Source organism: Lissotriton helveticus, chromosome 1_2 (genome assembly GCF_964261635.1).
Source record: "Lissotriton helveticus chromosome 1_2, aLisHel1.1, whole genome shotgun sequence".
Lineage (NCBI taxonomy): Eukaryota > Metazoa > Chordata > Amphibia > Caudata > Salamandridae > Lissotriton > Lissotriton helveticus.
Window position 1 is genome coordinate 148,207,300 of NC_136058.1, and position 23,361 is coordinate 148,230,660.

The 23,361-nt window shown below is 46.2% G+C and overlaps 1 protein-coding gene across 3 annotated transcripts in view; it reads right to left on the reverse strand.

Moving 5' to 3' along the window:
• Positions 1 to 23,361, reverse strand: part of ACOT11 (acyl-CoA thioesterase 11) — a 437,309-nt gene that overhangs the window by 180,435 nt on the left and 233,513 nt on the right. For all 3 annotated transcript variants that reach the window (XM_078670317.1, XM_078670310.1, XM_078670324.1), the window contains one exon: positions 11,497 to 11,563. In XM_078670317.1, the coding sequence (XP_078526443.1) occupies positions 11,497 to 11,563 (67 nt within the window). The remainder of the gene's footprint in view (positions 1 to 11,496; positions 11,564 to 23,361) is intronic.

Genomic DNA, 23,361 nt, shown 5'->3' on the forward strand with positions numbered 1-23,361 from the left:
ATGCTCAGACGTGAGTCCCATGCTCTCCTCACCACTGGAGTCAAGCTATCCAGGCTGATGAAGGCTGATAGCCAGAAACCGGTCCTTGGATGCTTGATTCCGGTCTGGGAAAGACATGGCTTGGTAGTTCGGACTGGACTGTTCCCATGAGGCACAGGGTCAGAGCTGATTTGCATATAGCCTGCTTCTAACCCAGGGTGGTGTGGAGTGCAAAAAGACGATGGATTCAGGCCCAGATCCTTGTAGTGGGGTGAATGTATGACATTGTTCTACATTCTGTCCATCAACTGTGTTTTTTGCAATTTTCACCCCGAGTGGGCTGGGTATGCTCAGACGTGAGTCCCAGGCTCTCCACACCACTGGAGTCAAGCTATCCAGGCTGAATGAAGGCTGATAGCCAGAAACCGGTCTTTGGATGCTTGATTCCGGTCTGGGAAAGACATGGCTTGGTAGTTCGGACTGGACTGTTCCCATGAGCCACAGGGTCAGAGCTGATTTGCATATAGCCAGTTTCTAACCCAGGGTGGTGTGGAGTGCAAAAAAACGATGGATTTAGGCCCAGATCCTTGTACTGGGGTGAATGTATGACATTGTTCTACATTCTGTCCATCAACTGTGTTTTTTGCAATTTTCACCCCGAGTGGGCTGGGTATGCTCAGACGTGAGTCCCAGGCTCTCCACACCACTGGAGTCAAGCTATCCAGGCTGAATGAAGGCTGATAGCCAGAAACCGGTCTTTGGATGCTTGATTCCGGTCTGGGAAAGACATGGCTTGGTAGTTCGGACTGGACTGTTCCCATGAGGCACAGGGTCAGAGCTGATTTGCATATAGCCAGTTTCTAACCCAGGGTGGTGTGGAGTGCAAAAAAACGATGGATTTAGGCCCAGATCCTTGTACTGGGGTGAATGTATGACATTGTTCTACATTCTGTCCATCAACTGTGTTTTTTGCAATTTTCACCCCGAGTGGGCTGGGTATGCTCAGACGTGAGTCCCAGGCTCTCCACACCACTGGAGTCAAGCTATCCAGGCTGAATGAAGGCTGATAGCCAGAAACCGGTCTTTGGATGCTTGATTCCGGTCTGGGAAAGACATGGCTTGGTAGTTCGGACTGGACTGTTCCCATGAGGCACAGGGTCAGAGCTGATTTGCATATAGCCAGTGTCTAACCCAGGGTGGTGTGGAGTGCAAAAAACGATGGATTTAGGCCCAGATCCTTGTACTGGGGTGAATGTATGACATTGTTCTACATTCTGTCCATCAACTGTGTTTTTTGCTACGGATCAGGGGCAGATCGTCAATCGAGAGGCCTTGTTGTTCTGACGGCTACGAGAGAGAGGAGTGACGAGGTGAGCCCTGGCCCAGTTGCTCAACATTGCGAGCTCCTACTTAGAGAGCTAGAGAATAGATTGCTGCAGAGCTCCTGCAGGAGGAGGACACCCGAGAGTGCAGGACTTGTGGTTAAGGCATAGAGTACGCCTAACAGAGTGAACCGGGGGACCATGCCAAGCTAACGGACAGGGACAAGCAGAATGAGGTGACGCTTCAGGAGTTGGCCCCCGCTCACTCAGCCCTGGAAGTGAAGTTGGAGAATGCAATGGCTCGGATACAAACAGAGAGGAGGGCTGAGGATGCCGAAAACAGGAACAGGCGCAACAACATCCGCTTGGTCGGCCTTCCAGAGAACATTGAAGGGGGGACATGGTCGGCTACCTGGACTCATGGCTCAAAACTACGGTGGCCCCGGAGGGTTTATCGCCCTTTTTCACACTCGAACGGGCACACCGGGTCCCCGCTAGACCTCCTAGACCGGGCCAACCACCTAGACCAGTAATAGCAAAGCTGCTCCACTACAAAGATAGAGACTTGTTTCTCCAGAAAGCCCGTGACACGGGGCCCTACCAAGTGGACAATAGCAAAGCATCCTTGTTTCTTGATTACACCTACGAAACACAACGGCTCTGAGCCTCCTTCCTTTCTGTTAAACGGGCACTCAGAGATGAGGGACTACAGTACTCCCTGCTCTTCCCGGCCAAATTGCGAGTCGAGCTGGATGTCACGGGCCATTTTTTCCATACACCGGAGGAGGCCGTGACGTGGGTCGAAACCTATAAGGCGGGAACCGACCGAACGCAACATCGGGAAGAGGAGAGGCAGCGGTTGACACAGGTGCGGAAATCTCAGAGACTTCGCAGAAGACGACGGGGCACCGGACCACCGTCGGTGCCGCAAACAACGGAGGAACGGAGAGCGGCATTGCAAGCAGTTGTGGCGCTCTCGGGCACCAGTCTGACCCCATCGATACACGGGACTGAGTCTGAGGGCCAAGACACGGGTTCGGAGACAGAGTTGTCGGAGACGCTTAGCACCAAGGGCCTGAAGGTCACGCCGAACTCGGCGGAGGACACTCCAGATGCCTGACATGCTGGGTCACGGAGATCTGCATTTGCGGTGACTATTGGGATTTGTTGATGGGGGAATAGTTGAGTATGCTAACACAAACTGGTTTGCCACAAGTCCGTTATGGGGGATTTCGGGGGAGAGGGTAGCGGGTTGGCGCAGCTGCTTGTCGGTCTATAGCCATCCCCTTGAGGCACTTAAGGCCCCTGCAGTGATGACGGCAGGTTAGTTGGGAGTTTGAGGTGTGTGATGGCAGTTTGGACGGGGTCTTATGGGTCACTGTTGGGTCCTGTTCTGGGGGGTAAGGGGGTAACTGCTGAGGATGTTCCTTTTTGGCGATTGCTTATATTTGTTGTTGGGAGGTTGGGGGGGAGGGGGCTGAAGGGGAAATGTTGGGCGGGTTCAATCACTGAAGCGAAGTTGATGTCTGGTTTAATTAGCTGTGAGATGGAGTGGGACAATGGCTGATATTGATAATTTGAGATGTATGACCTGGAATGTGAGGGGGCTTCATACAATGACGAGGAGACACAAAGTCCATTCTTATTTAATTCGCAGGGGGGTCCAGATTGCATTCCTTCAAGAAACACACCTGACAACAACTGAGGGGCTGGCGTTGAAGCGTAGATCGCGGGGCCAAGTGTTTAATACCACCTATTCTGCATTTGCTAGAGGAACATGGATCTGGGTTGGGGCTGGAGTACCATTTCAGGTGACCCGACAGACGATTGACCGTGAGGGTAGATTTGTGGCGGTGGCGGGTAAATTGCGGGGCCATGATATCACCTTATGCAGCATATATGCACCCAACACGGAACAACTAGCTTTCCTAGGGAAATTGTCGGGAACACTTGCACACTACCTTACGGGCTCGATAGTGGTTAGTGGGGACTTCAAATCGGTGGCGGACGTATCCCTGGATAGATCTCACCCCCCGCTTAGAGACTCCCCGGTTCATCGGTTGGCCAAGGGTAGGCTAGACTGGCAGACACGTTGGAACCTGGTGGATGCTTGGCACATGCAGCACCCGACTGATCGGGATTATTCCTTCTTCTCTAGTGTGCATGAGTTGCATGTTCGGTTGGATGCAATGTTGTGTTCCTTGTCAGTGGCTCCAACTGTGGTGCGCGCCGAATATCTCGCCACAACGATATCAGATCACAACCCCCTATTGATCACCTTGGACTGGATGTCTGAGATTCCATGTGTTCCCACTTGGAAACTGCGACCTGACACCCTAGATGACCCGCTCTTTCATGTAACGCTAGAGGAGGGGATAACTCAGTACTTTGCGGACAATGCTAGCACAACAGCATCCAGGGCAACCGAATGGGACGCCTTTAAGGTAGTCATCAGAGGGCTGTGTATTGGGAAACAGGCAGGGGTACGGAAGATCCTCCTAGGAGACTTAGATAAAGCGGAGAAAAACCTGAGGGAGGTAGAAGTGGCGAGGCCTGGACACCCTGAATTACAAGAGAGCGTTGGCACGGCTCGGGAATCTATGGCGGTCGAAGTGGAGCGACTCCGGTGCTTTGACTACAAGGCCTAGTCGATGAGGGTACATGCAGAAGGAGCTAAGGCGAGCACACTGTTGGCTTGGTTGGCCAACCCCACACGGCGACACTCCCCCATCCTAGCTTTAGAGGGAGACGGTTGGGAAATGGTATATACTCAGGCAGAACTACTGCAGGGCTTTACAAGCTATTATGAGATGCTTTATAAAATCAAGGTGGAGAGCGGTGATCCAGCTCTGGACTCCTTCCTTGAAGGGCTAGATATGCCACAAATAGACCATGACCAAGCAGAAGACCTAGGGAAAGATATAGAACTGGGAGAGATCCGGTGGGGCTATAAAACGTATGGCCCGCAACAAAACACCGGGACTTGATGGTTTACCAATAGAATTTTACAGTAAATATACAGACTTATTGGCACTGAGGCTCCTTGAAGTATACATGGAGGCCAAGGAGCCCCAATCAATGAGAGAAACGCTAGTGATCCCGTTGCTGAAGCCTGGGAGGGAGAGTGACAACGTGGCTTCGTATAGGCCGTTGTCCATGTTGACAACTGATTACAAAATTCTTAGTAATATCCTAGCGGCCCGGTTGCTGCCATACATGACCTCTTTGGTCCATAAGAACCAATCGGGTTTCATCCCTACGAGCAATACCACTTCGAACGTTCGGGACTTGTACGTCTCTTGAACGAAGATAATTTTGAAGCGCGATTACCCTTGATATTGTCCGTCGATATAGATAAAGCTTTTGATAGCTTGGAATGGGACTATTTATATAATGTTTTGAAGCGCTTCGGGCTTGGAGAGGAGTACATAAGATGGACGAGAGTTTTATATACATCGGCGGTGGCGAGGGTGCGGGTGGGGAGACTAATATCGTACCAATACCCTGTGGAACGGGGGACGAGGCAAGGATGCTCATTGTCCCCTCTCTTATTTGCCCCAGCCATAGAACCCCTAGCTATTGAAATTAGGACGGGGAGACACTATAGAGGGTTGGACGGCAGGGATGGACGACACTTTAAATCCCTATATGCGGACAACCTATTATTATTTCTCGAGGTGCTTAGGCGGCCTTGACTGGAGCGGAGAGTCTACTTCAGCGCTTTGGAGAGCTCTCGGGACTTTAGTTAATTGGTCCAAGACGTGCATGTTCCCTGTGCGACGGGGAGAGGTCAGGCCCGACGGATACCCATTGATAAAATGGGAACCCACCTGTTTGAAATACCTCGGGGTATAAATATACCACACAACGGCGGTCATGCTGGATGGCAATGTGGGTCGTGGTTTAAGAGCGCTGAAGGGCAGTATGGCCTTTTGGGCGACTTTGCCACTATCACTGATGGGTAGGATTTCCCTTTTGAAAATGGTGGCACTTCCGCGACTCCTGTATTATTTCCGAACACTGCCTGTATGGATACCCTGCTCCTTTTTTAAACTGTTAAAATCGCAAATATCCTCATTTCTTTGGGGCACGGGGAGATGCAGGGTCGCCCAGAACACGCTACTTCGGCCGAAAGATGAGGGGGGACTTGCGGTCCCTGATTTTGAACTCTACTATTTAGCAGCTCAGGTGCAGCTCTTCACGCAGGAGTGGCGAGAGTGTTCAGAGGCCCAGACCAAGAGAGAGCGGGAGGTACACCGAGACATGTCTTGGCTTATATAACAATGCAGAAGTTGGACTTGCGGGACCTCACCGTGGAGGAACAAACGTTCCGCCTCTGCTAGAATAGATCCCTGCGCCGAGCGAGAGTGCGTCACCCGTATGCGCCGGAAATACCTATCGGAATGGTGACGGCGCTACCGCATGGTGGGGACTGGTCGCAGCTGCAAGTCTGGGAAGAGGCGGGACTGCAAGTGGTGGGAGATTTGTACGAAGATGGGGCTCTTCTGCCTTATCAGACACTCCAGGAAAGGTTTGATCTACCGAGGGGAGGATTCTTAATGCATGCCGCGATCACTGGAGCCATTCAAACACACTGGAAGGAGGGGCTACTGGAACCCAAGACAACTATGGCCTGCCAATATACCATGATGGCGGCGGGTACTTACAAAGCGGTCACGTGTCTTTATTCCAGAATGCTCCGGGAAAACTTGCCACCTTTGACTGGGTTGAAAAATAAATGGGAAGCTGATTTAGGAAAGAAGATCCCGGAGATGGCTTGGACGCGGATAATGCGACGAGCCCGTAAGAGCACTAGGAACGCACGCTTCCAATTAGTGCATTTTTTTATACTCCACAGAGCGTATTTAACACCAGGGAAAATCCGTAAGTATTTTGGAGTGAATGAGGCAGCGTGCCCTCGGTGCACCAGAGAGGGTGTCGAGTTGGACCACATGCTGTGGACTTGTCCGATGCTGGGAGACTACTGGAAGGGGATAGGAGACGCACTGAATGAGGTGACGGGAAGACAGTTGCAGTTTGACATGGCTATCAGTATTCTACATTGGTTCCCTCACACCCCCAAAAATAAGGTCACCAGCAAATTTATTGACATGGGGCTTATATTAGCTAAGCGTAAAATTACTAGACATTGGAAGGCAAGGACTGGTCCTTCGTACAGAAGATGGATGAATGAATTCCTGAAATGGGCTGCCAGTGAAAGCTCCCTTAGGTATCAGATGGCGCGTAGGCGACAGGACGACAAAGCACTGGATGCAGCGACAGCGTGGGAGGGGTTGGCACAGTCCCTGTGAGACCGAGAGACGCATGATGATGAGGGAGAGCAGGATAGTGACGGGGAGCCTCGGCAACATATACAGGACGCATCGCAACCCTAGACACTTAACGCTCCTGGCACATAGCTCTTGATGACTGACTGAGGTGACATGTGGAGGTGATGGATCCTTGGGGAGGGTGTGAGGGGAGGGGGGGCCCTGGGTAGGAGTACTAAGAAAATGTGGATCGTGCAGCGACACCCCCTTGTGTATATTGTAGAAGGAACCCCCGGGATGTAGCACACAAGCTAGCAAGACTGGCGAGGGACACTCCAGGTTAGTAATATGGAGGACGCTCCACCTAACTGTGAGGTAGGGGTGTTCCTGGTGGGTATAACCACCCGTCTAAGGGCTAGCAAGATATTGGAGGGGGGTAGGGGGGAGAAGAGGCATAGTAGGATGAGCTACTGAGCTCCTAGTTGCTCATAATTGTTGTATGAGGATAGACATGAGATGGGGGTTGTTGGGGGGAGGGAGGTTGTTTGGGAGAGGTTGTTTAAAAAATGGAAAAGCGGACACAAGATCTTCCTACTAGACGGCTGCGATGGGCTCTTGTTGCAAGATATTTAATTCCTCATGGATATCGTCGCCCGACCTCCGGGATGTGGGCACACGGGCTGTGTGATGGGATTCTAGGAGTCTGGTACGATGCAGCCGCCGGGTTTGGAAAGGTGAACTGTGGAACATGTGATTTTTATTATTATACTGTCTGCAATAAAAGAAATAAAAAAATAAAATAAAAACAATTCCCCACGTTGGTGCTCTCAACATTCTGATGTATAAATACAGTTCCATAAGTGCATTAGCCTACAAATTAAATATCCTCTCTCCTTTTGAGTTCATATGCACAATGAGGCAAAAAGGTATTTCCAAAAGGATTGAAGTGTTTAGGTCTGGTTTGACAGTGCTGCTGCCACCAGATGTTATGTGATCAACCCATAAAAGAGCTTTCAGGACTACTACAGAGAGGTGGTTTTGCTCCGTCCACATGTTGATGAGCAGGAGTACTGTTTCTACTGTAATGGTTCTACAGAAGATGGGTGCTTCCACAAAAAACTGCTTGCACTACACGAGCTGTAATCATTTCCTAATCAGATTACCCAAGTCAAAGCTTTTATCAAGTCTAGCTATTGTGTTACAACAGAGCCTGTTTTTTAGATCAGCCATATGCCACTATAATGCTACATGTCTCCTAGATAAGTATGGCGTTTGTTTTTTTACTCTGCAGCAGCATAGACGGGAGGATAGCAGTACGATAAAATGTGTTGCTGTTTTGCAGTCCCTGCTAACCCCAAACGCCCCCGCACCTTCTTGTTCCATCATCCCCTTCACAGATAGCTTCACATGGCACTCCTTGAAGGAATGGACTTTTCCTTCCAATTCCTAGTTTTAGGATGTATGGAATGGGGTGACTTTTGCAAGCTCTTTAGCTCTCAAAAATTCACTTAATTATTTAATTTGAGTTTATTTAATTTTCTAAAATTACGAATGATTAATTCAGATCAAATTAATGTACTTATTTAATGCACTGTAATTTTCATTTACCCTCCCTTAAAACCTAAAGTTCGTGTAATGCCATTTAACACAACCACTCCCTGGAAACATATAAACTCCTTGCTACCCTTTCCAGAACATCTAAAAAGCCTTAACTACCCCTTAACACTAACCATCGCTGAACCCCCTAAGCCCTTTCTACCCATCAACATTGCCCTTCCCTGAACCCTATAAGACCATCACTACCCATTAAAGTAAACCATCCGTGAAACCTAAAAAATCCTTACTACCACTTAACATTACTTTTTCATGAATGTTGAAAGACCCTTAATACCCATTGACTTTACCCATCACTGAACCATAAAAAAAAACCCTTACTACCACTTAATGTTACCCTTCCCAGCACCCTACAATCCCCTTACTATTCTTTAATGCTACCCATGCCGGTACCTAAAAACCTTAACTACCCTTTAATCTACTCTTCCTTGAACCCTACAAACCCTTTACTTCCTCTTAAAGGCAGCCATCCCTGAACCCTAAAAATTCCCACAGCCCCTTAATCCTATTTTTCCCTGAACCCCAAAAAACTCATACTACTCTTAAAAAGTGCACTTTCCTAAACTACAAATACCCTTACTAACTCCTACCACTTGCTGAACCCTAAAAGCCTCTTACTATTCCTTGATGCTACCCTTTCCTTCCCTACAAACTCCTTACAACCACTTAACGCTAACTCAGGGACTATGCCTGTTGAAAGCTGAAAGTGGAGGGAGCCTAAGGATGAGATTCTGTAATTCCCAATTTCTAAGGCAAACCTCTGGATCCCACTTGTAATCCCTGTTGTTTCTGTTGCCTCCTCCCTCCCCACTATTATCAAGCTCCCAGGTATAGGGAACTCTAGGGAGGAGCTACCGGATGAAGTCAGGGACGTTGTTATAAGGCCCCTAGTAGCAACACAGAAAAGCTTACCTTTATAAAGACCAGGAAGAACATTTTAAGGCATTAGTGGACGCACTTGCACAACTACATTCTGCTGTTTATGTACAGAGGACCTGTGCTGTGTTGCCATCTGGGTGAAATGAACACTACTCCACTAATGTTTTGCTTTTATACCACAATTCTGTAATACAATAACCAAATCACTTATGACTCTACAGCAAATATAGAAATAAAAGTGCAAGGATTGTTTCAGATTCATTTTCCACAACTATTAGAGTAAAATTAGGACCAGCTTTTAGATTATACTCTGGTTCTTCTATTAGGCACGAAATGCAGTACTTTTCTCTTAATGCAAAAATAGAATGAAATGCACTGAAAATAACTTTCCACACATTTTGCCAGATTTAGTATAGCTTCCCACACATTCTAAATAACCCTCAAAGCATTATGTCCGTGAAAGATAACATACACTGAATATTAGTGTATGACTATTCTATTTTTTTTTAAATAATCACCTAAGTAAGGTACACTTCCCTCTTAGGTCTGACTTGACAGTGCAGCTGCCTGGATGAGATGTTTTTGCAATTCTTTAACATAGACTTTGGCTTGGCTTCACACAAAAGGGTTTTACCCTCTCACCTCATGCTATCAGTCACTGATGTATCATTCTACCGACCAGGAAGTGCTTCCATTAGAATGCACAAATGATTATTCTAAATCTGAAAAACAAACTCAACTATGCTGTTTGTCACATTGAATTATTTTCCCTCCTGTATGCATTCTACACAGAAAGCAATATTTTTGCTTCTTTCCCAGTATTGGCAAAGCCAGTAGTGCAGGCTTTAATGTGACAAACATTCAGGAGTGTAATGCATGCACACAGCAAATGTGCAGGGGCATCTCCTACGCTGGAGCGGAGGAGCGTCGTTCCACTTAAATTACCCCAAAGCCCCAGAGATGAAAAATAAAATGGTAGTTCATTACCACTTATTTTTCATTCCCCGTCCCGAACAGTGTCAGGATGGGGTGGAGCCTGCTAAGTGACAGCAGCAGGGAGGATGGTGGGCTTTATGTGCACTGTTTAAAGTGTGCATGTCTTTTTGGTCGGCCATCATGTGACAGCCAGCCACACATGCACTTTAAACATCTGTAACCCAGCTAGCGCAGGACAGCTGAGTTAGAGCAAGTGCAGGCCTCCAGTGCACTGTGAAGCGCCGAGCGAGGTCCCCCTCCAATCAGGGCACTGAACTCTTTCTACATGAGAGCAGCACCAGGATTTGTCAAGGGAGCTTCCTGGTGGCAGGCTGCAGTTGAAGAAAGAAGAGGTCCGATGCAGAGGAGTCAGTAAGTGTTTTTTTTTTTTGCGCTCGCCTCTTCCTCCCCGTAGATGCCAGCCGCCACAACATTTGTGAATGCCTCTTTTTAAATGTGTTGTTACCTTAAACCCAGACCTATTTGCTTTGCCAGGTTTTTTTTTATGGTAGTGTTGTTGCGGACTGCCGAGGCGCCGGAATCCCTGTCCCAGTCTCTCTTTCTGAAAAGGGGCGAGAGTACTGCTTCAGTAGTGGCCCATGCTCGTCGGAATCAGCCTCTCTGGCTTTGAAAAGTTTGAGAATGTGAAATGCAGATGCTTTCAGGCTCAAGCAGACCCAACTGGTAAGGTTGAGAGCAAAATTAACTGGCACAAACTAGTCTTGCACAAGGTACTCCCAATATTTACACACCCTTTGTACAGACTGGAGAAAGCAATGGGAAAAAACAAACACAAATGACATTTGGCCGTGTTGTGCGTGCGTTATGGACGCGTTTTCCACGTGCAGGAGGATGCTCCAGTTAAGGGCTGGTGTTGAGGGCAGGAGTAAACTGCAAGCAAAAGCAATTTGCTCTCACCACCTGACATGGCTTGGCCCATTTAGGCACTACTGTATGGACCTAAAGGATTTGATTATCTAAATGGCGTGTTTATAAGAAGCAGGCAGCAAAGAACTACAGACATCTCAAAAAGTCTGCGTCTCAAAGGGCAATCGAAACGGAGGTGAAGCCTGAACGTCATTTGAGGAGCTAGGGAAATGGGCTTTTGCGGTTCTTTCTCAGTATCCTTGCAAATGCTGTGCGGATCAAAAGTTGCAGCAACAACCAAGTTGGGCCAGAAATGGATGTCTTGAATTTTTATTTAGAAGAGCGACAGGAAGGCAAAAAGATGAAAACATCTAGTACGCGGCTTACGTTCAAATGCATTTCTGACAACAGCAGGTTCAATTTACATTACTCTAGGGACGCACATATGATATTACACAGTCTGAGTTTTTCTAATTATTACAGCTGAATGTGCTCATCACAAAAACATGCATTCCACACAGCGGTCTTACTGCCTCATGTTATGCCCAAAAAAAACCAATAAAATGATTAAAAAAAAAAAAACATTTTACCCGGTTACTTGGATCCCATGGGACAGACACTGGTACTTCACACTGCTTACAGGAGATGACGTATTTTCTATGGTAAAAAAGGGTGTTTTGTTTAAAATGCTATTAGGCAATCATAGTCATAGGCAAAGGCATATAAGAGAACCAAAAGACAATGCCTCAAGCAGGTATCAGATATTAATACTACAACAGAGCTTAATTTGTGCCGTGCTTACAAGTTCTGGGTACTGGAACTAATTTTTGGATACCCAGGATTATTTTTCAATCATCATAATTTGATTCCGAGCAAGAGAGAGAAAGGCAGAAAAGGGAGAAAGAAGTAGGAGAGAGAAGAGAGGTGTACAATAGTGACAAAGCAAGGGGAAAAGAAGCCTATGATAAAAAAAAGAACCTGCAAAAGTGCAATAAAGTCGGAAATGTAGAGTGGTGGGAGAAGGAGGAGTGAGGTGGAACCAAATCTAGGCAGCCTCAGTATTCGGCAACCCCTGCAAACAACAGCTGTGGTTGAGGCGTCCTACGGTAAATTCTAGGCCGTATTATGGTTCTTATATAAATTTTAGACCCCTGAACTAATATATATATATATATATATATATATAATGTGATCAAGTCCCAAGCTAGGGACGAAACGCGTCATGGCTGCCCCGTCTGTTTTGTACATGTAATGGAATAAACCGAAGGTATTTCAACTGCTGTGGTCCGTGCTCTTCATTTGGTAACCTGTGAGAGGAATTACGAAGTTGAGGAGTATTGTTCGATGTATATATATATATATTCACTGAAAAAACCATAGGTTAGAGACCATATATAGTTAGCTGGACATTTTATTGACATAAAACCAATGAAATTCCATATATAGTTAGTTGCACTAACTATATATCGCGCACCCGCAATCCACTGCTGATGATGTCACATATTACATCATTCATGACATGGTCAGTGACATCACTGATGACATCACTGATGACATCTCAAATGACATCACTGATGACATCACTGATGACATCTCAAATGACATCACTGATGACATCATCTAGTGTCTGTGTGTTTTTGTAAAGTTTAAATATGTTTTACATATTGAAGAATGAGTGGATGTATGGAAGACTGAGTGTGTGTGTGGCTGGCTGGGAGGTGTGTGACTCTGTGCATATCAATGTGTACTTGTATCAGTGATTGTATAAGAGAGTAAGTATGTGTTAGTATATGTGTGAAAAAGTATGGTGTTCTGTGTTTAACTGTATAGATGAGGAAATCGAAGTGTGATTGATTCTTCACAGGACTGACTAGGTGTATGAGTGCATATGATAGTGTTGTAATAATGAGTGACTGTATGTATGAGTGATTGTATGGGTGAATGAGTGAATGTGTGTGTAGATGTAGGAATCAGTGAGTGCGTATGTAGTAACTGGTATTGGTGTGTCATGATGTCATCAGTGATGTCATTTGAGATGTCATCAGTGATGTCATTTGAGATGTCATCAGTGATGTCATCAGTGATGTCACTGAAGTATGGTGTTCTGTGTTTAACTGTATAGATGAGGAAATGGAAGTGTGATTGATTCTTTACAGGACTGACTAGGTGTGTGAGTAACTCCATGGATGAGTGGCAGTGTGTGAGTGTCTGCATAGGTGTATGAGTGCATATGATAGTGTTGTAATAATGAGTGACTGTATGTATGAGTGATTGTATGGGTGAATGAGTGAATGTGTGTGTAGACGTAGGAATCAGTGAGTGCGTATGTAGTAACTGGTATTGGTGTGTCATGATGTCATCAGTGATGTCATTTGAGATGTCATCAGTGATGTCATCAGTGATGTCATTTGAGATGTCATCAGTGATGTCATCAGTGATGTCACTGACCATGTCATGAATGATGTAATATGTGACATCATCAGCAGTGGATTGCGGGTGCGCGATATATAGTTAGTGCAACTAACTATATATGGAATTTCATTGGTTTTATGTCAATAAAATGTCCAGCTAACTATATATGGTCTCTAACCTATGGTTTTTTCAGTGAATTTTCAAGGTTTTGTAAATGCAAATTCCTAACTATATATGGTCTATAACCTATGGTTTTTATTGGTTTTTTAAAAGCTAATATCTATAGCTGTAAAATATATTCTTTATTACGTGACGTATCACGTAGCCACGTGAGACGCCTCATGACGCATCGCATAACCGTGACGTATCGGCTCTGCAGCGCAAACAAAACCCATAACATAAGCGTGCCGGAGCACGCTTACAGATATATATATTTTTTTTAACCTTAATTAGACAAAATCCACATGTGCACATATCTTGAGGCCTTGCAAAGGCACATCAAACAAACAGTCCCTACAATTTTGCCAAGTTTGCTGAAAATCTATTCCCTTCATTTTTTTTTACTGTTTCTCTTGGTTTTCCGCTTGTTACGCTTACCGGGACGCTACCCGGTACGCGAACCGGACGCTCCAAAAACACAAGATGGCGGACTCCCGTTACGCTGCCGGTTAGCTGCCCGGTTCGCGTACCGGGAAGCGCCTCTACCGCGAAAAATCGTGGGGGACTTTAATATCCCCCTCATCAATCCTAGGGGGTCAGGAGGGGTTTACCTTGCCCCCTTTCCTTCATTTCCCCCTTCTTTTTTCACCACATCTTGTCTCTCGAACCTACCGGGAGACAAGATGGCGGCCGCTCCGGACTGTTTACAATGTTGACAGCTACGCTGCCGGTTAGCTGCCCGGTTAGCTGCCCGGTGAGCTGCCCGGTTCGCGTACCGGGACGCGCCTCTACGGCGTAAAATCGTAAAAAAATTTTTATTTTTTATTTTTTGCCCCGCGGGGCACTTTAATATCCCCCTCATCAATCCTAGGGGGTCAGGAGGGGTCTACCTTGCCCCCTTTCCTTCATTTCCCCCTTCGTTTTTCACCACATCTTGTCTCTCGATCCTACCGAGAGACAAGATGGCGGCCGCTCCGGACTGTTTAGAATGTTGACAGACACCGGAGAGCCAATCAGCTTCGCTTCGCGAAGTTCCGTTACGCGTCAGGTACGCGAACCGGGGCGCCAACCGGAGCGCTGTCACAGATATATATATTTTTTTAAACGTTAATTTCTCAAAATACACTGGAGCACATATATTGAGACATAGCAAAGGCACGTCGGGCAAACCATATCTACAATTTTGCCAAGTTTCATGTAAATCTATTCAGCCGTTCGAGCTAAAAGTGAGTCCAACCGCCCTATGGAAAAATGAATGTGAAAAACGCGTTTTGGGACCCCCTTTTTTCTCGGCCCCCCCTTGACGAAACCCCCCCAAATTTTCAGGGGCTGCTCAGAAACAAAATGTGCCATTTTCCTGAAAATTTCAGCCAATTTCGTCCACAAACGCCAAAGTTATTAGACATAGAATTTTCAGAAATCCCATAGAGAAAAAATCCTAACTATATATACCCACTGGCTATCGCCAGTAGGTAATATACATATATAAACATATATAATCTGCATATCTATATAAATATAAATGCATGCATACATATACATATATGCATACATATGCATGTTATTTACATGAAAGTTTTAAAAACACTAATAAAAGCAAAGCTAAAAAGCCCCCTCATTACAAACAGAATGGCTTTAACTTAAACGAGGGCGAGATCTATTGCATTTTCAATGCTTGTTTACTTTGGTTCTATCAAGAAGGCATTCAGATGTGTCACACATTTGCCATAAATTCTGAATGTTAGCACTCTAGTTGCTCATTAGATCACTGTAGTAAAGCTAGTGCTCACCAGGGAAGTCTGCTGCTAATCATGGTTTGCAGCCATTTTCCCGCATTTTTTATCCCGCAGACTTTCAGTCCGCATACCATTATCCCGCAAGGTCATTGACCTCGCATACCATTATCCCGCATTTTTTCAAAACGCATGTGCATTTATCGCGCATACCTTTACAAAGAATTACGTTTTAAAGGCATGTATGGTAAATGCATTTGCGTTGTGAAAACCACGATGACGAGAGAGGTAAGTGGGTTTGTGTTAATTTTTTCGTGGGTTAGTGATTGTGTAGTGTAGTGTTGTGTAGTGTAGTGTAGTGTTGTGTTAGTGTAGAGTTGTGGTGGTTGTTTAGTGTAGGGTCATGCTGGGGGTAGTGTTTTAGGGTTTAGGGTTGTGTTGTAGTGTTTGCGTAGTGTAAGGTCATGCTGGGGCTAGTGTTTTAGGGTTTAGGGTAGTGTTGTAGTGTTTGCGTAGTGTAGGGTCATGCTGGGGGTAGTGTTTTAGGGTGTAGGGTAGTGTTGTAGTGTTTGCGTAGTGTAGGGTCATGCTGGGGGTAGTGTTTTAGGGTTTTGGGTAGTGTTGTAGTGTTTGCGTAGTGTAGGGTCATGCTGGGGGTAGTGTTTTAGGGTAGTGTTGTAGTGTTTGCGTAGTGTAGGGTCATGCTGGGGGGTAGTGTTTTAGGGTTTAGGGTAGTGTTGTAGTGTTTGCGTAGTGTAGGGTCATGCTGGGTGTAGTGTTTTAGGGTTTAGGGTAGTGTTGTAGTGTTTGCGTAGTGTAGGGTCATGCTGGGGGTAGTGTTTTAGGGTTTAGGGTAGTGTTGTAGTGTTTGCGTAGTGTAGGGTCATGCTGGGGGTAGTGTTTTAGGGTTTAGGGTAGTGTTGTAGTGTTTGCGTAGTGTAGGGTCATGCTGGGGGTAGTGTTTTAGGGTTTAGGGTAGTGTTGTAGTGTTTGCGTAGTGTAGGGTCATGCTGGGGTGTAGTGTTTTAGGGTTTTAGGTAGTGTTGTAGTGTTTGCGTAGTGTAGGGTCATGCTGGGGGTAGTGTTTTAGGGTTTAGGGTAGTGTTGTAATGTTTGCGTAGTGTAGGGTCATGCTGGGGGTAGTGTTTTAGGGTTTAGGGTAGTGTTGTAGTGTTTGCGTAGTGTAGGGTCATGCTGGGGTGTAGTGTTTTAGGGTTTTGGGTAGTGTTGTAGTGTTTGCGTAGTGTAGGGTCATGCTGGGGGTAGTGTTTTAGGGTTTAGGGTAGTGTTGTAGTGTTTGTGTAGTGTAGGGTCATGCTGGGGGTAGTGTTTTAGGGTTTAGGGTAGTGTTGTACTGTTTGTGTAGTGTAGGGTCATGCTGGGGGTAGTGTTTTAGGGTTTAGGGTAGTTTAGTTGTTTAGTGTATGCTAAAGGCATATTCGTTCTAAAAGGTTTCGTTATTTTAATTTGCGGCCTAATAGTACATGCAGGATTTTTTTTGCGGACTGATGGTATGCGGGATTTCGTCATATATTCGCTAATCATACTTTCTATGGCAAAATGAACCCCCTCATTTTGTTCCTTTTTAAATTAAATGTTTTAAGAGTTACCACTTCATTCCAATCAAGATGGCTTCAGGTGTGCCATACCTTTGTAATAAGTAGGACTGTTAGCAATCTAGTTGTTCTTTAGAACACTCTGGGACATTCTGTCATTGGGCTATAGTTGGGCTACATCTGGCTGATATTTGGGCTACATTTGTTTTTTTTTGTCTCTGGTGGCCATCTTTGGGCTACATTGGGCTACATTGGGCTACATTGGGCTACATTTGGGCTCCAACATATATATAGCCCAATGTAGCCCAATATATATTTTTCAAAGTTAATTTTCGTAAAAACCACTGGAGCCTATATCTTGAGACATAGCAAAGGCACATTGGGCTACCAGTCCCTACAATTTTGCCAAGTTTGGTGTAAATCCATTCAGCCGTTCGGGCTAAAAGTGAGGCCAACCGCCCTATGGAAAATTGCATGGGAAAAACACGTTTTGGGACCCCCCTTTTTTCTCGGCCCCCCCTTGACGAAACCCCCCCAAATTTTTAGGGGCTGCTCAGAAACAAAATGTTCCATTTTCCTGAAAATTTCAGCCAATTCTGTCCTCAAACGCCAAAGTTATTCGACATAGAATTTTCAAAAATCCCATAGGAAAAAAATCCTAACTATATATACCTACTGGCTATCGCCAGTAGGTAATATATATATATATATATATATATATATATATATATATATATATATATATATATACATATACCGAAAAACTCCTTCCCAAAGAAAAAGAGCAGAGACCCGAGGGGAAACAGTTGGAGGCTTTTAATTGCGGTAAATGGCGGATGCATTTCTGGCAGATGATAGTCAGCGCCCAAAGCCTCCACGAGTGATGCAACACTCTGCTGGTAAGTCCCGCCCCTTTTAAACCTGTTGTTACAAGTCCGCACCGCCCCGTGTATCTTAAATCAGCACACCTGTGTAGCGCCCAGTCAGTGAAGGGAAACTACAAGTCCCAGAGTCCCCAGTAGTCGGTCCTTGGAGGTGTTGCTGGGGGGATGAAGTGATGGCATTATCATTGTGCGTGCGTGCGGGAAGCAGGGTGTGCCCTCAAAAAAGAAAATCAAAATGTGATGATTTGTTTGTTCAGCTTTGCAGTCCACAAAAAAGCGCCTCCTCAGTTCCCCTGTACCGCTTCAGCTTCAGAGTCCAGGGATACATGCAGCAGGGGCTAACATGACAGTGCACGCTGCCCGGCGCGAGCTTTGGATGACCTCGCAACTACCGAATTTCTTCCCGGGCTCCAAGGTGGGCTTCGGACCATCCAAACAACTTTGGCGACACAAGGAACTGCAGCAGTTCAAGCCAGTAAAGTCCAAGCCCAGGGTGAGGCGGGGGTACTCTGTAGTGCGTAGGGACGAAACGTGTTATGGCTGCCCCGTCTGTTTTGTATGGGAAACAACCATTACAACACAACTTTTACAACGCACTACCATTACAACGAAACTTTTACAACGCAAAAACCATTACAACGCATGTATTTACAACGCATGTTTTTACAACGCAGGTACCTTTACAACGCATACCATTACAACGTAAGTATTGGTAAGTATATAATTATATTTTAAATTTTATATGTTTGGGTTTTTTTAAGGGGTATTTTTAGGGTTCAGGGTCAGTTTTCAGTTTTTGGGTAAAGGGGCATTTTTAGGGTTCAGGGTCAGTTTTCAGTTTTTGGGTAAAGGGGCATTTTTAGGGTTCAGGGTCAGTTTTTGGGTAAAGGGGTATTTTTAGGGTTCAGGGTCAGTTTTCAGTTTTTGGGTAAAGGGGTATTTTTAGGGTTCAGGGTCAGTTTTCAGTTTTTGGGTAAAGGGGCATTTTTAGGGTTCAGGGTCAGTGTGTTCAGTTTTTGGGTAAAGGGGCATTTTTAGGGTTCAGGGTCAGTTTTTAGTTTTTGGGTAAAGGGGTATTTTTAGGGTTCAGGGTCAGTTTTCAGTTTTTGGGTAAAGGGGCATTTTTAGGGTTCAGGGTCAGTGTGTTCAGTTTTTGGGTAAAGGGGCATTTTTAGGGTTCAGGGTCAGTTTTTAGTTTTTGGGTAAAGGGGTATTTTTAGGGTTCAGGGTCAGTTTTCAGTTTTTTGGTAAAGGGGTATTTTTAGGGTTCAGGGTCAGTTTTCAGTTTTTGGGTAAAGGGGTATTTTTAGGGTTCAGGGTCAGTTTTCAGTTTTTGGGTAAAGGGGCATTTTTAGGGTTCAGGGTCAGTTTTTAGTTTTTGGGTAAAGGGGTATTTTTAGGGTTCAGGGTCAGTTTTCAGTTTTTGGGTAAAGGGGTATTTTTAGAGTTCAGGGTCAGTTTTCAGTTTTTGGGTAAAGGGGTATTTTTAGGGTTCAGGGTCAGTTTTCAGTTTTTGGGTAAAGGGGTATTTTTAGGGTTCAGGGTCAGTTTTCAGTTTTTGGGTAAAGGGGTATTTTTAGGGTTCAGGGTCAGTTTGGGGTTTTTGGGTAAAGGGGTATTTTTAGGGTTCAGGGTCATTTTTGGGTTTTTGGGGTACAGGGGTATTTTTAGGGTTCAGGGTCAGTTTTGGGTTTTTGGGTAAAGGGGTATTTTTAGGGTTCAGGGTCAGTTTTGGGTTTTTGGGGTACAGGGATATTTTTAGGGTTCAGGGTCAGTTTTGGGTTTTTGGGGTACAGGGGTATTTTTAGGGTTCAGGGTCAGTTTTGGGTTTTTGGGGTACAGGGGTATAAGGTAAAAATAAAATTAAATTAAATTTAAATTAAATCAATTAAATAAAATTAAATAAAATTAAATTAAATTAAATTAAATATTATTTTCAATTATTTTAAATTAAAAAAAATAATATATACTTACCAATACTTACGTTGTAATGGTATGCGTTGTAAAGGTACCTGCGTTGTAAAAACATGCGTTGTAAATACATGCGTTGTAAAAGTTTTTGCGTTGTAAAAAATTCGTTGTAATGGCATGCGTTGTAAAAGTATGAGTTGTAACGTCATACATCCGTTTTGTACATGTAATGGAATAAACCGAAGGTATTTCAACTGCTGTTGTCCGTGCTCTTCATTTGGTAACCTGTGAGAGGAATTACGAAGTTGAGGAGTATTGTTCGATATATATCTATCTATCTATATATATATATATATATATATATATATATATATATATATTCCACAAACGTCCAACACTCGATTGAAAAGATTAGGAAAGCACACACTCGAGTGTTTTTCAAAGAATTACAGCAACTTTATTAACGCTTGCCTGTTGCCCAACGCATTTCACCTTCTCCAAAGGCTTGCTCACGGGTACCCATGAGCAATTCTTCTATCATCCCAGCCTAGTCACACACTGTCCCTCCCGAGCTCAATCATGTCCAGATTTTCTTGATCTTATCATTGCTCTTAGTAAATGAATAACCACACTCAATGTACAACCATCTTGCATGAGTTGAAAGTGTGAAAAAGCAACACGAGCTTGCCTAAAACTCATATCTTACAAGTACGGTTTAAGAAATTGACGCCCAAGCAGCGTTAAATATTTACATAGAAAGATAACGTGTAAAATATCCTGTGGAGACCTATTGTCGCAGTCACAGGGCCCTCTATCCTCGGTACGTACTACAAAACCAGGAAGTGAGGTAACTAAATGGTTAAACAAATTCAGTCTAAACGATTAATGAAAAAACGCTCATGGGGACTAGTTAAGAAGAGATAAGGCTCCATACCCGGCGCAGATTTAACTAAAGTGTGGGCTCTTACCCTAGGCTTCATAAGCTCCTTTCCTTCACGTTCAGTGCTAATTGTTTTAAAAAATAAGTTTTTAATTAACATTTTATCCTCCCTCTTCACGGTCTTACATTTAATAAATATATCCGATCTTCCCAGAGCTCTGAGTGAATCCTTAATGTATCTTAACCAGGGAATTTCTAATGCATGGTCCAAGGAGAGGCAATCCACGATTACTGCTTGGTTAAAAGAAGCCTCTTCATTGGACCAAACATTCACCCAGCAAAGCAAAGGCTTGACTGCCACTAGGTCTGTGTTGGACTTGGCCCTTTTGGCAGGTTCACCTCTAAACTTTTTGCTTTTAACTGTGACCGGATACTTGTTTTTGGCTTCTGCGCACTTTAACCCTGTGTCCCAGTGTAAAGTGCGTGCGCAGTCTGAGTGCGTGTGGTGAGATTGGCCTGCCCTCCCATAGGAATGCATGGGGAATGTGTGTGTCCATGGTAGTTCCTGATGTGTGGGGAGTGCAGGGGCGAGTTTGGTATGTGCAAACTCATGAGATTAAATGCTGCGCGGCCGTGCGCGGATTTAATATGTCTAGTGTAGAAGTGCCACTTCTAGAAGTTGGCATGTCTGTGTAGTAAATGTGAATTGACTGCCTGGCTTGTGATTGGCTGGAGCTGGCTGGTGTGCCTGGCTCCAGGGGTCAGGATGGGTCTGCCCCGGTGGTGAATGGAGAGATCTGCATGTTGATGGGAGGGAGGAGTGCACCTGGGACCTGAATAGGGCTGGGCCTTCCCTACACAATGCTGGCTCTGCCCCCTGTGGTGCGACTGATGTCCCTAGCCTGTCCTGTAAATGGGGAGAGGGGCTGAGCACAACAAAGTGCTCCACAACCAGTTGCATCTGGTTTTCCCTTAACCCTGTGCTACCAGGCAAATTATATGTGTGTATAAGAAGGGGCGGTGACCCCATGTATGTGTTCTCTCACTGATCCTATCTGGAGGGGGCCAGCTGATGCTGCTGGGCGCCAGGAGGAACCGTCACTGGGGACTGTCTCCCTGCTGGAGGGCCCTGTGAGCTGGCCCCTGAGCCCAGCCTTTGCCCCCCCCCTGCCTGCTAAAAGACTTTCCCTGGACTCTGGGACGGTAGTGCGTGAAGGGCGCTTCTTTATTTATCTTGTTCCTGAAAGGAGGGCTTTGCTGTCCTGAGGAGCACAGTGCTCGGCCCAGGAGGACTGCTGGGGGCCTGTAGCACGGAGAGGCTGCCTGGGGATTACCCCCCGTTTTGACGTCTGGCAGGTGCCTACCCTGCATCTGTGCCCTGTAAAGCTCGAGCAGGTGCCCACCCCGCATTGCGGTATTCGTTTTGCCGCCACTGGTGCCCATTCGTGTTGTGTACCGAGCGGGTGCCTACTCCGCATTATTTGCCAATTTTAAAAACCCCTAGCGGGTGCCCGCCCCGCCAGGGACTTGGTGCAGAATTGTGGCTCCTAGCTGATGCCCACCCCGCTTTATATTGCAACTAGCAGCCCGTCCCGACGTTGCCTGGGTATGAAATAGAATGTGTGTAATGTGTGTATTTGGCAAGGGCAATTTATTTTAAAATCTCGCGGTAGACAACATTTTTTGTTTCATTAGAATCGGGACGGAGAAGGCCCAGCTGCAGCCCTGGTTGATGTCAGCAGGCGCGTGTAATGTCGTTGAATGAGCGAGTTATCAGCCGCGGGTAAATCCGTTTAATGAGAGAGTTGAGTGACAGCGAGTAGGAGAGGCTGGAGTAATTGTCCCCGCAGACACGCTCATTTGCGTGTTCCCCCGCTTGAGGCCCAGATGCAGGCCTGTTTGATGTTAGCAGGCGCGTGTTCCCCCGCTTGAGGCCCAGCGGCAGCCCTGGTTGATGTTATCAGGGGCGTGTAATTAGTGTACTGATCCGCCGCCTAAGCCCGGCTGGAGCCCTGGTTGATGGTAGCAGGCGTGTGTAATTTCGTTGAATGAGAGAGTTCAGTAACAGCGCGCAGGAACGGCTGCAGTACCGTTACTTACCACGCCTCCAGCTGAACGCGTTTGTCACACCCCCAAGCACACGGCCACAGCAGACGATCTTCTGATTAATGTACGACCCACATGGCATGAAGGGCGGAACGTAGCACACGCCCCCAGCGTTTCTCACACCCCCAGGGTGCCCCTTGATGCGGCGCAATTGCGTTCACATGCCATGAAAGCCGGACACAGGTGCCCAGCATTTCTCACGCCCCCAGCGTGCCCCTTGATGCTGCGCAGCAACGTAATTGGCGCTTGTATGTATGACTCACATGGCATGAAGGGAGGACACACGCCCCCAGCGTTTGTCACGCCCCCAGCGTTAGTCACGCCCACAGCACAACGCAGACACGCCCACAAGGGACTACTTTGCTGGCATGGTTCTTTTACCTTTTAAATGTATATGGTGGCCGTCTGCATAGCCTATGTCCTTCTGCTGCAACTGCCCTTTCCAACGCTGTATTGGGTGTTGTGATCGGCGCTGTGGTTACTGAGATTACCCGCCTCAAAGGTTTGGTCTCTCTCTTTATAATATTAGTATGGATTAAAGAGGGAGCCTACCCCTCATCTGTCCCGCATCACCGCCGCAGCCCGGGATAGCAGGAAATCACCGCCGCAGCCCACCGGAAGTAAGGCAAGCCTTGATGGGGGAGGGGCCGAGAGAGGAAATCCCGCCCGCCGGTGAGGAGCACGCAGCGCGAAGCTCCCGTGGGGAGAGGGAAGCCCCGCCAGTGCTTCCGAACGCAGAGGAGTCTCCCGGAGCCTTGCAGGCTCCACCCAGAAGCCCCGGGTCCCAGGAGGGGGCCCGGGTGAAAAGGGACCG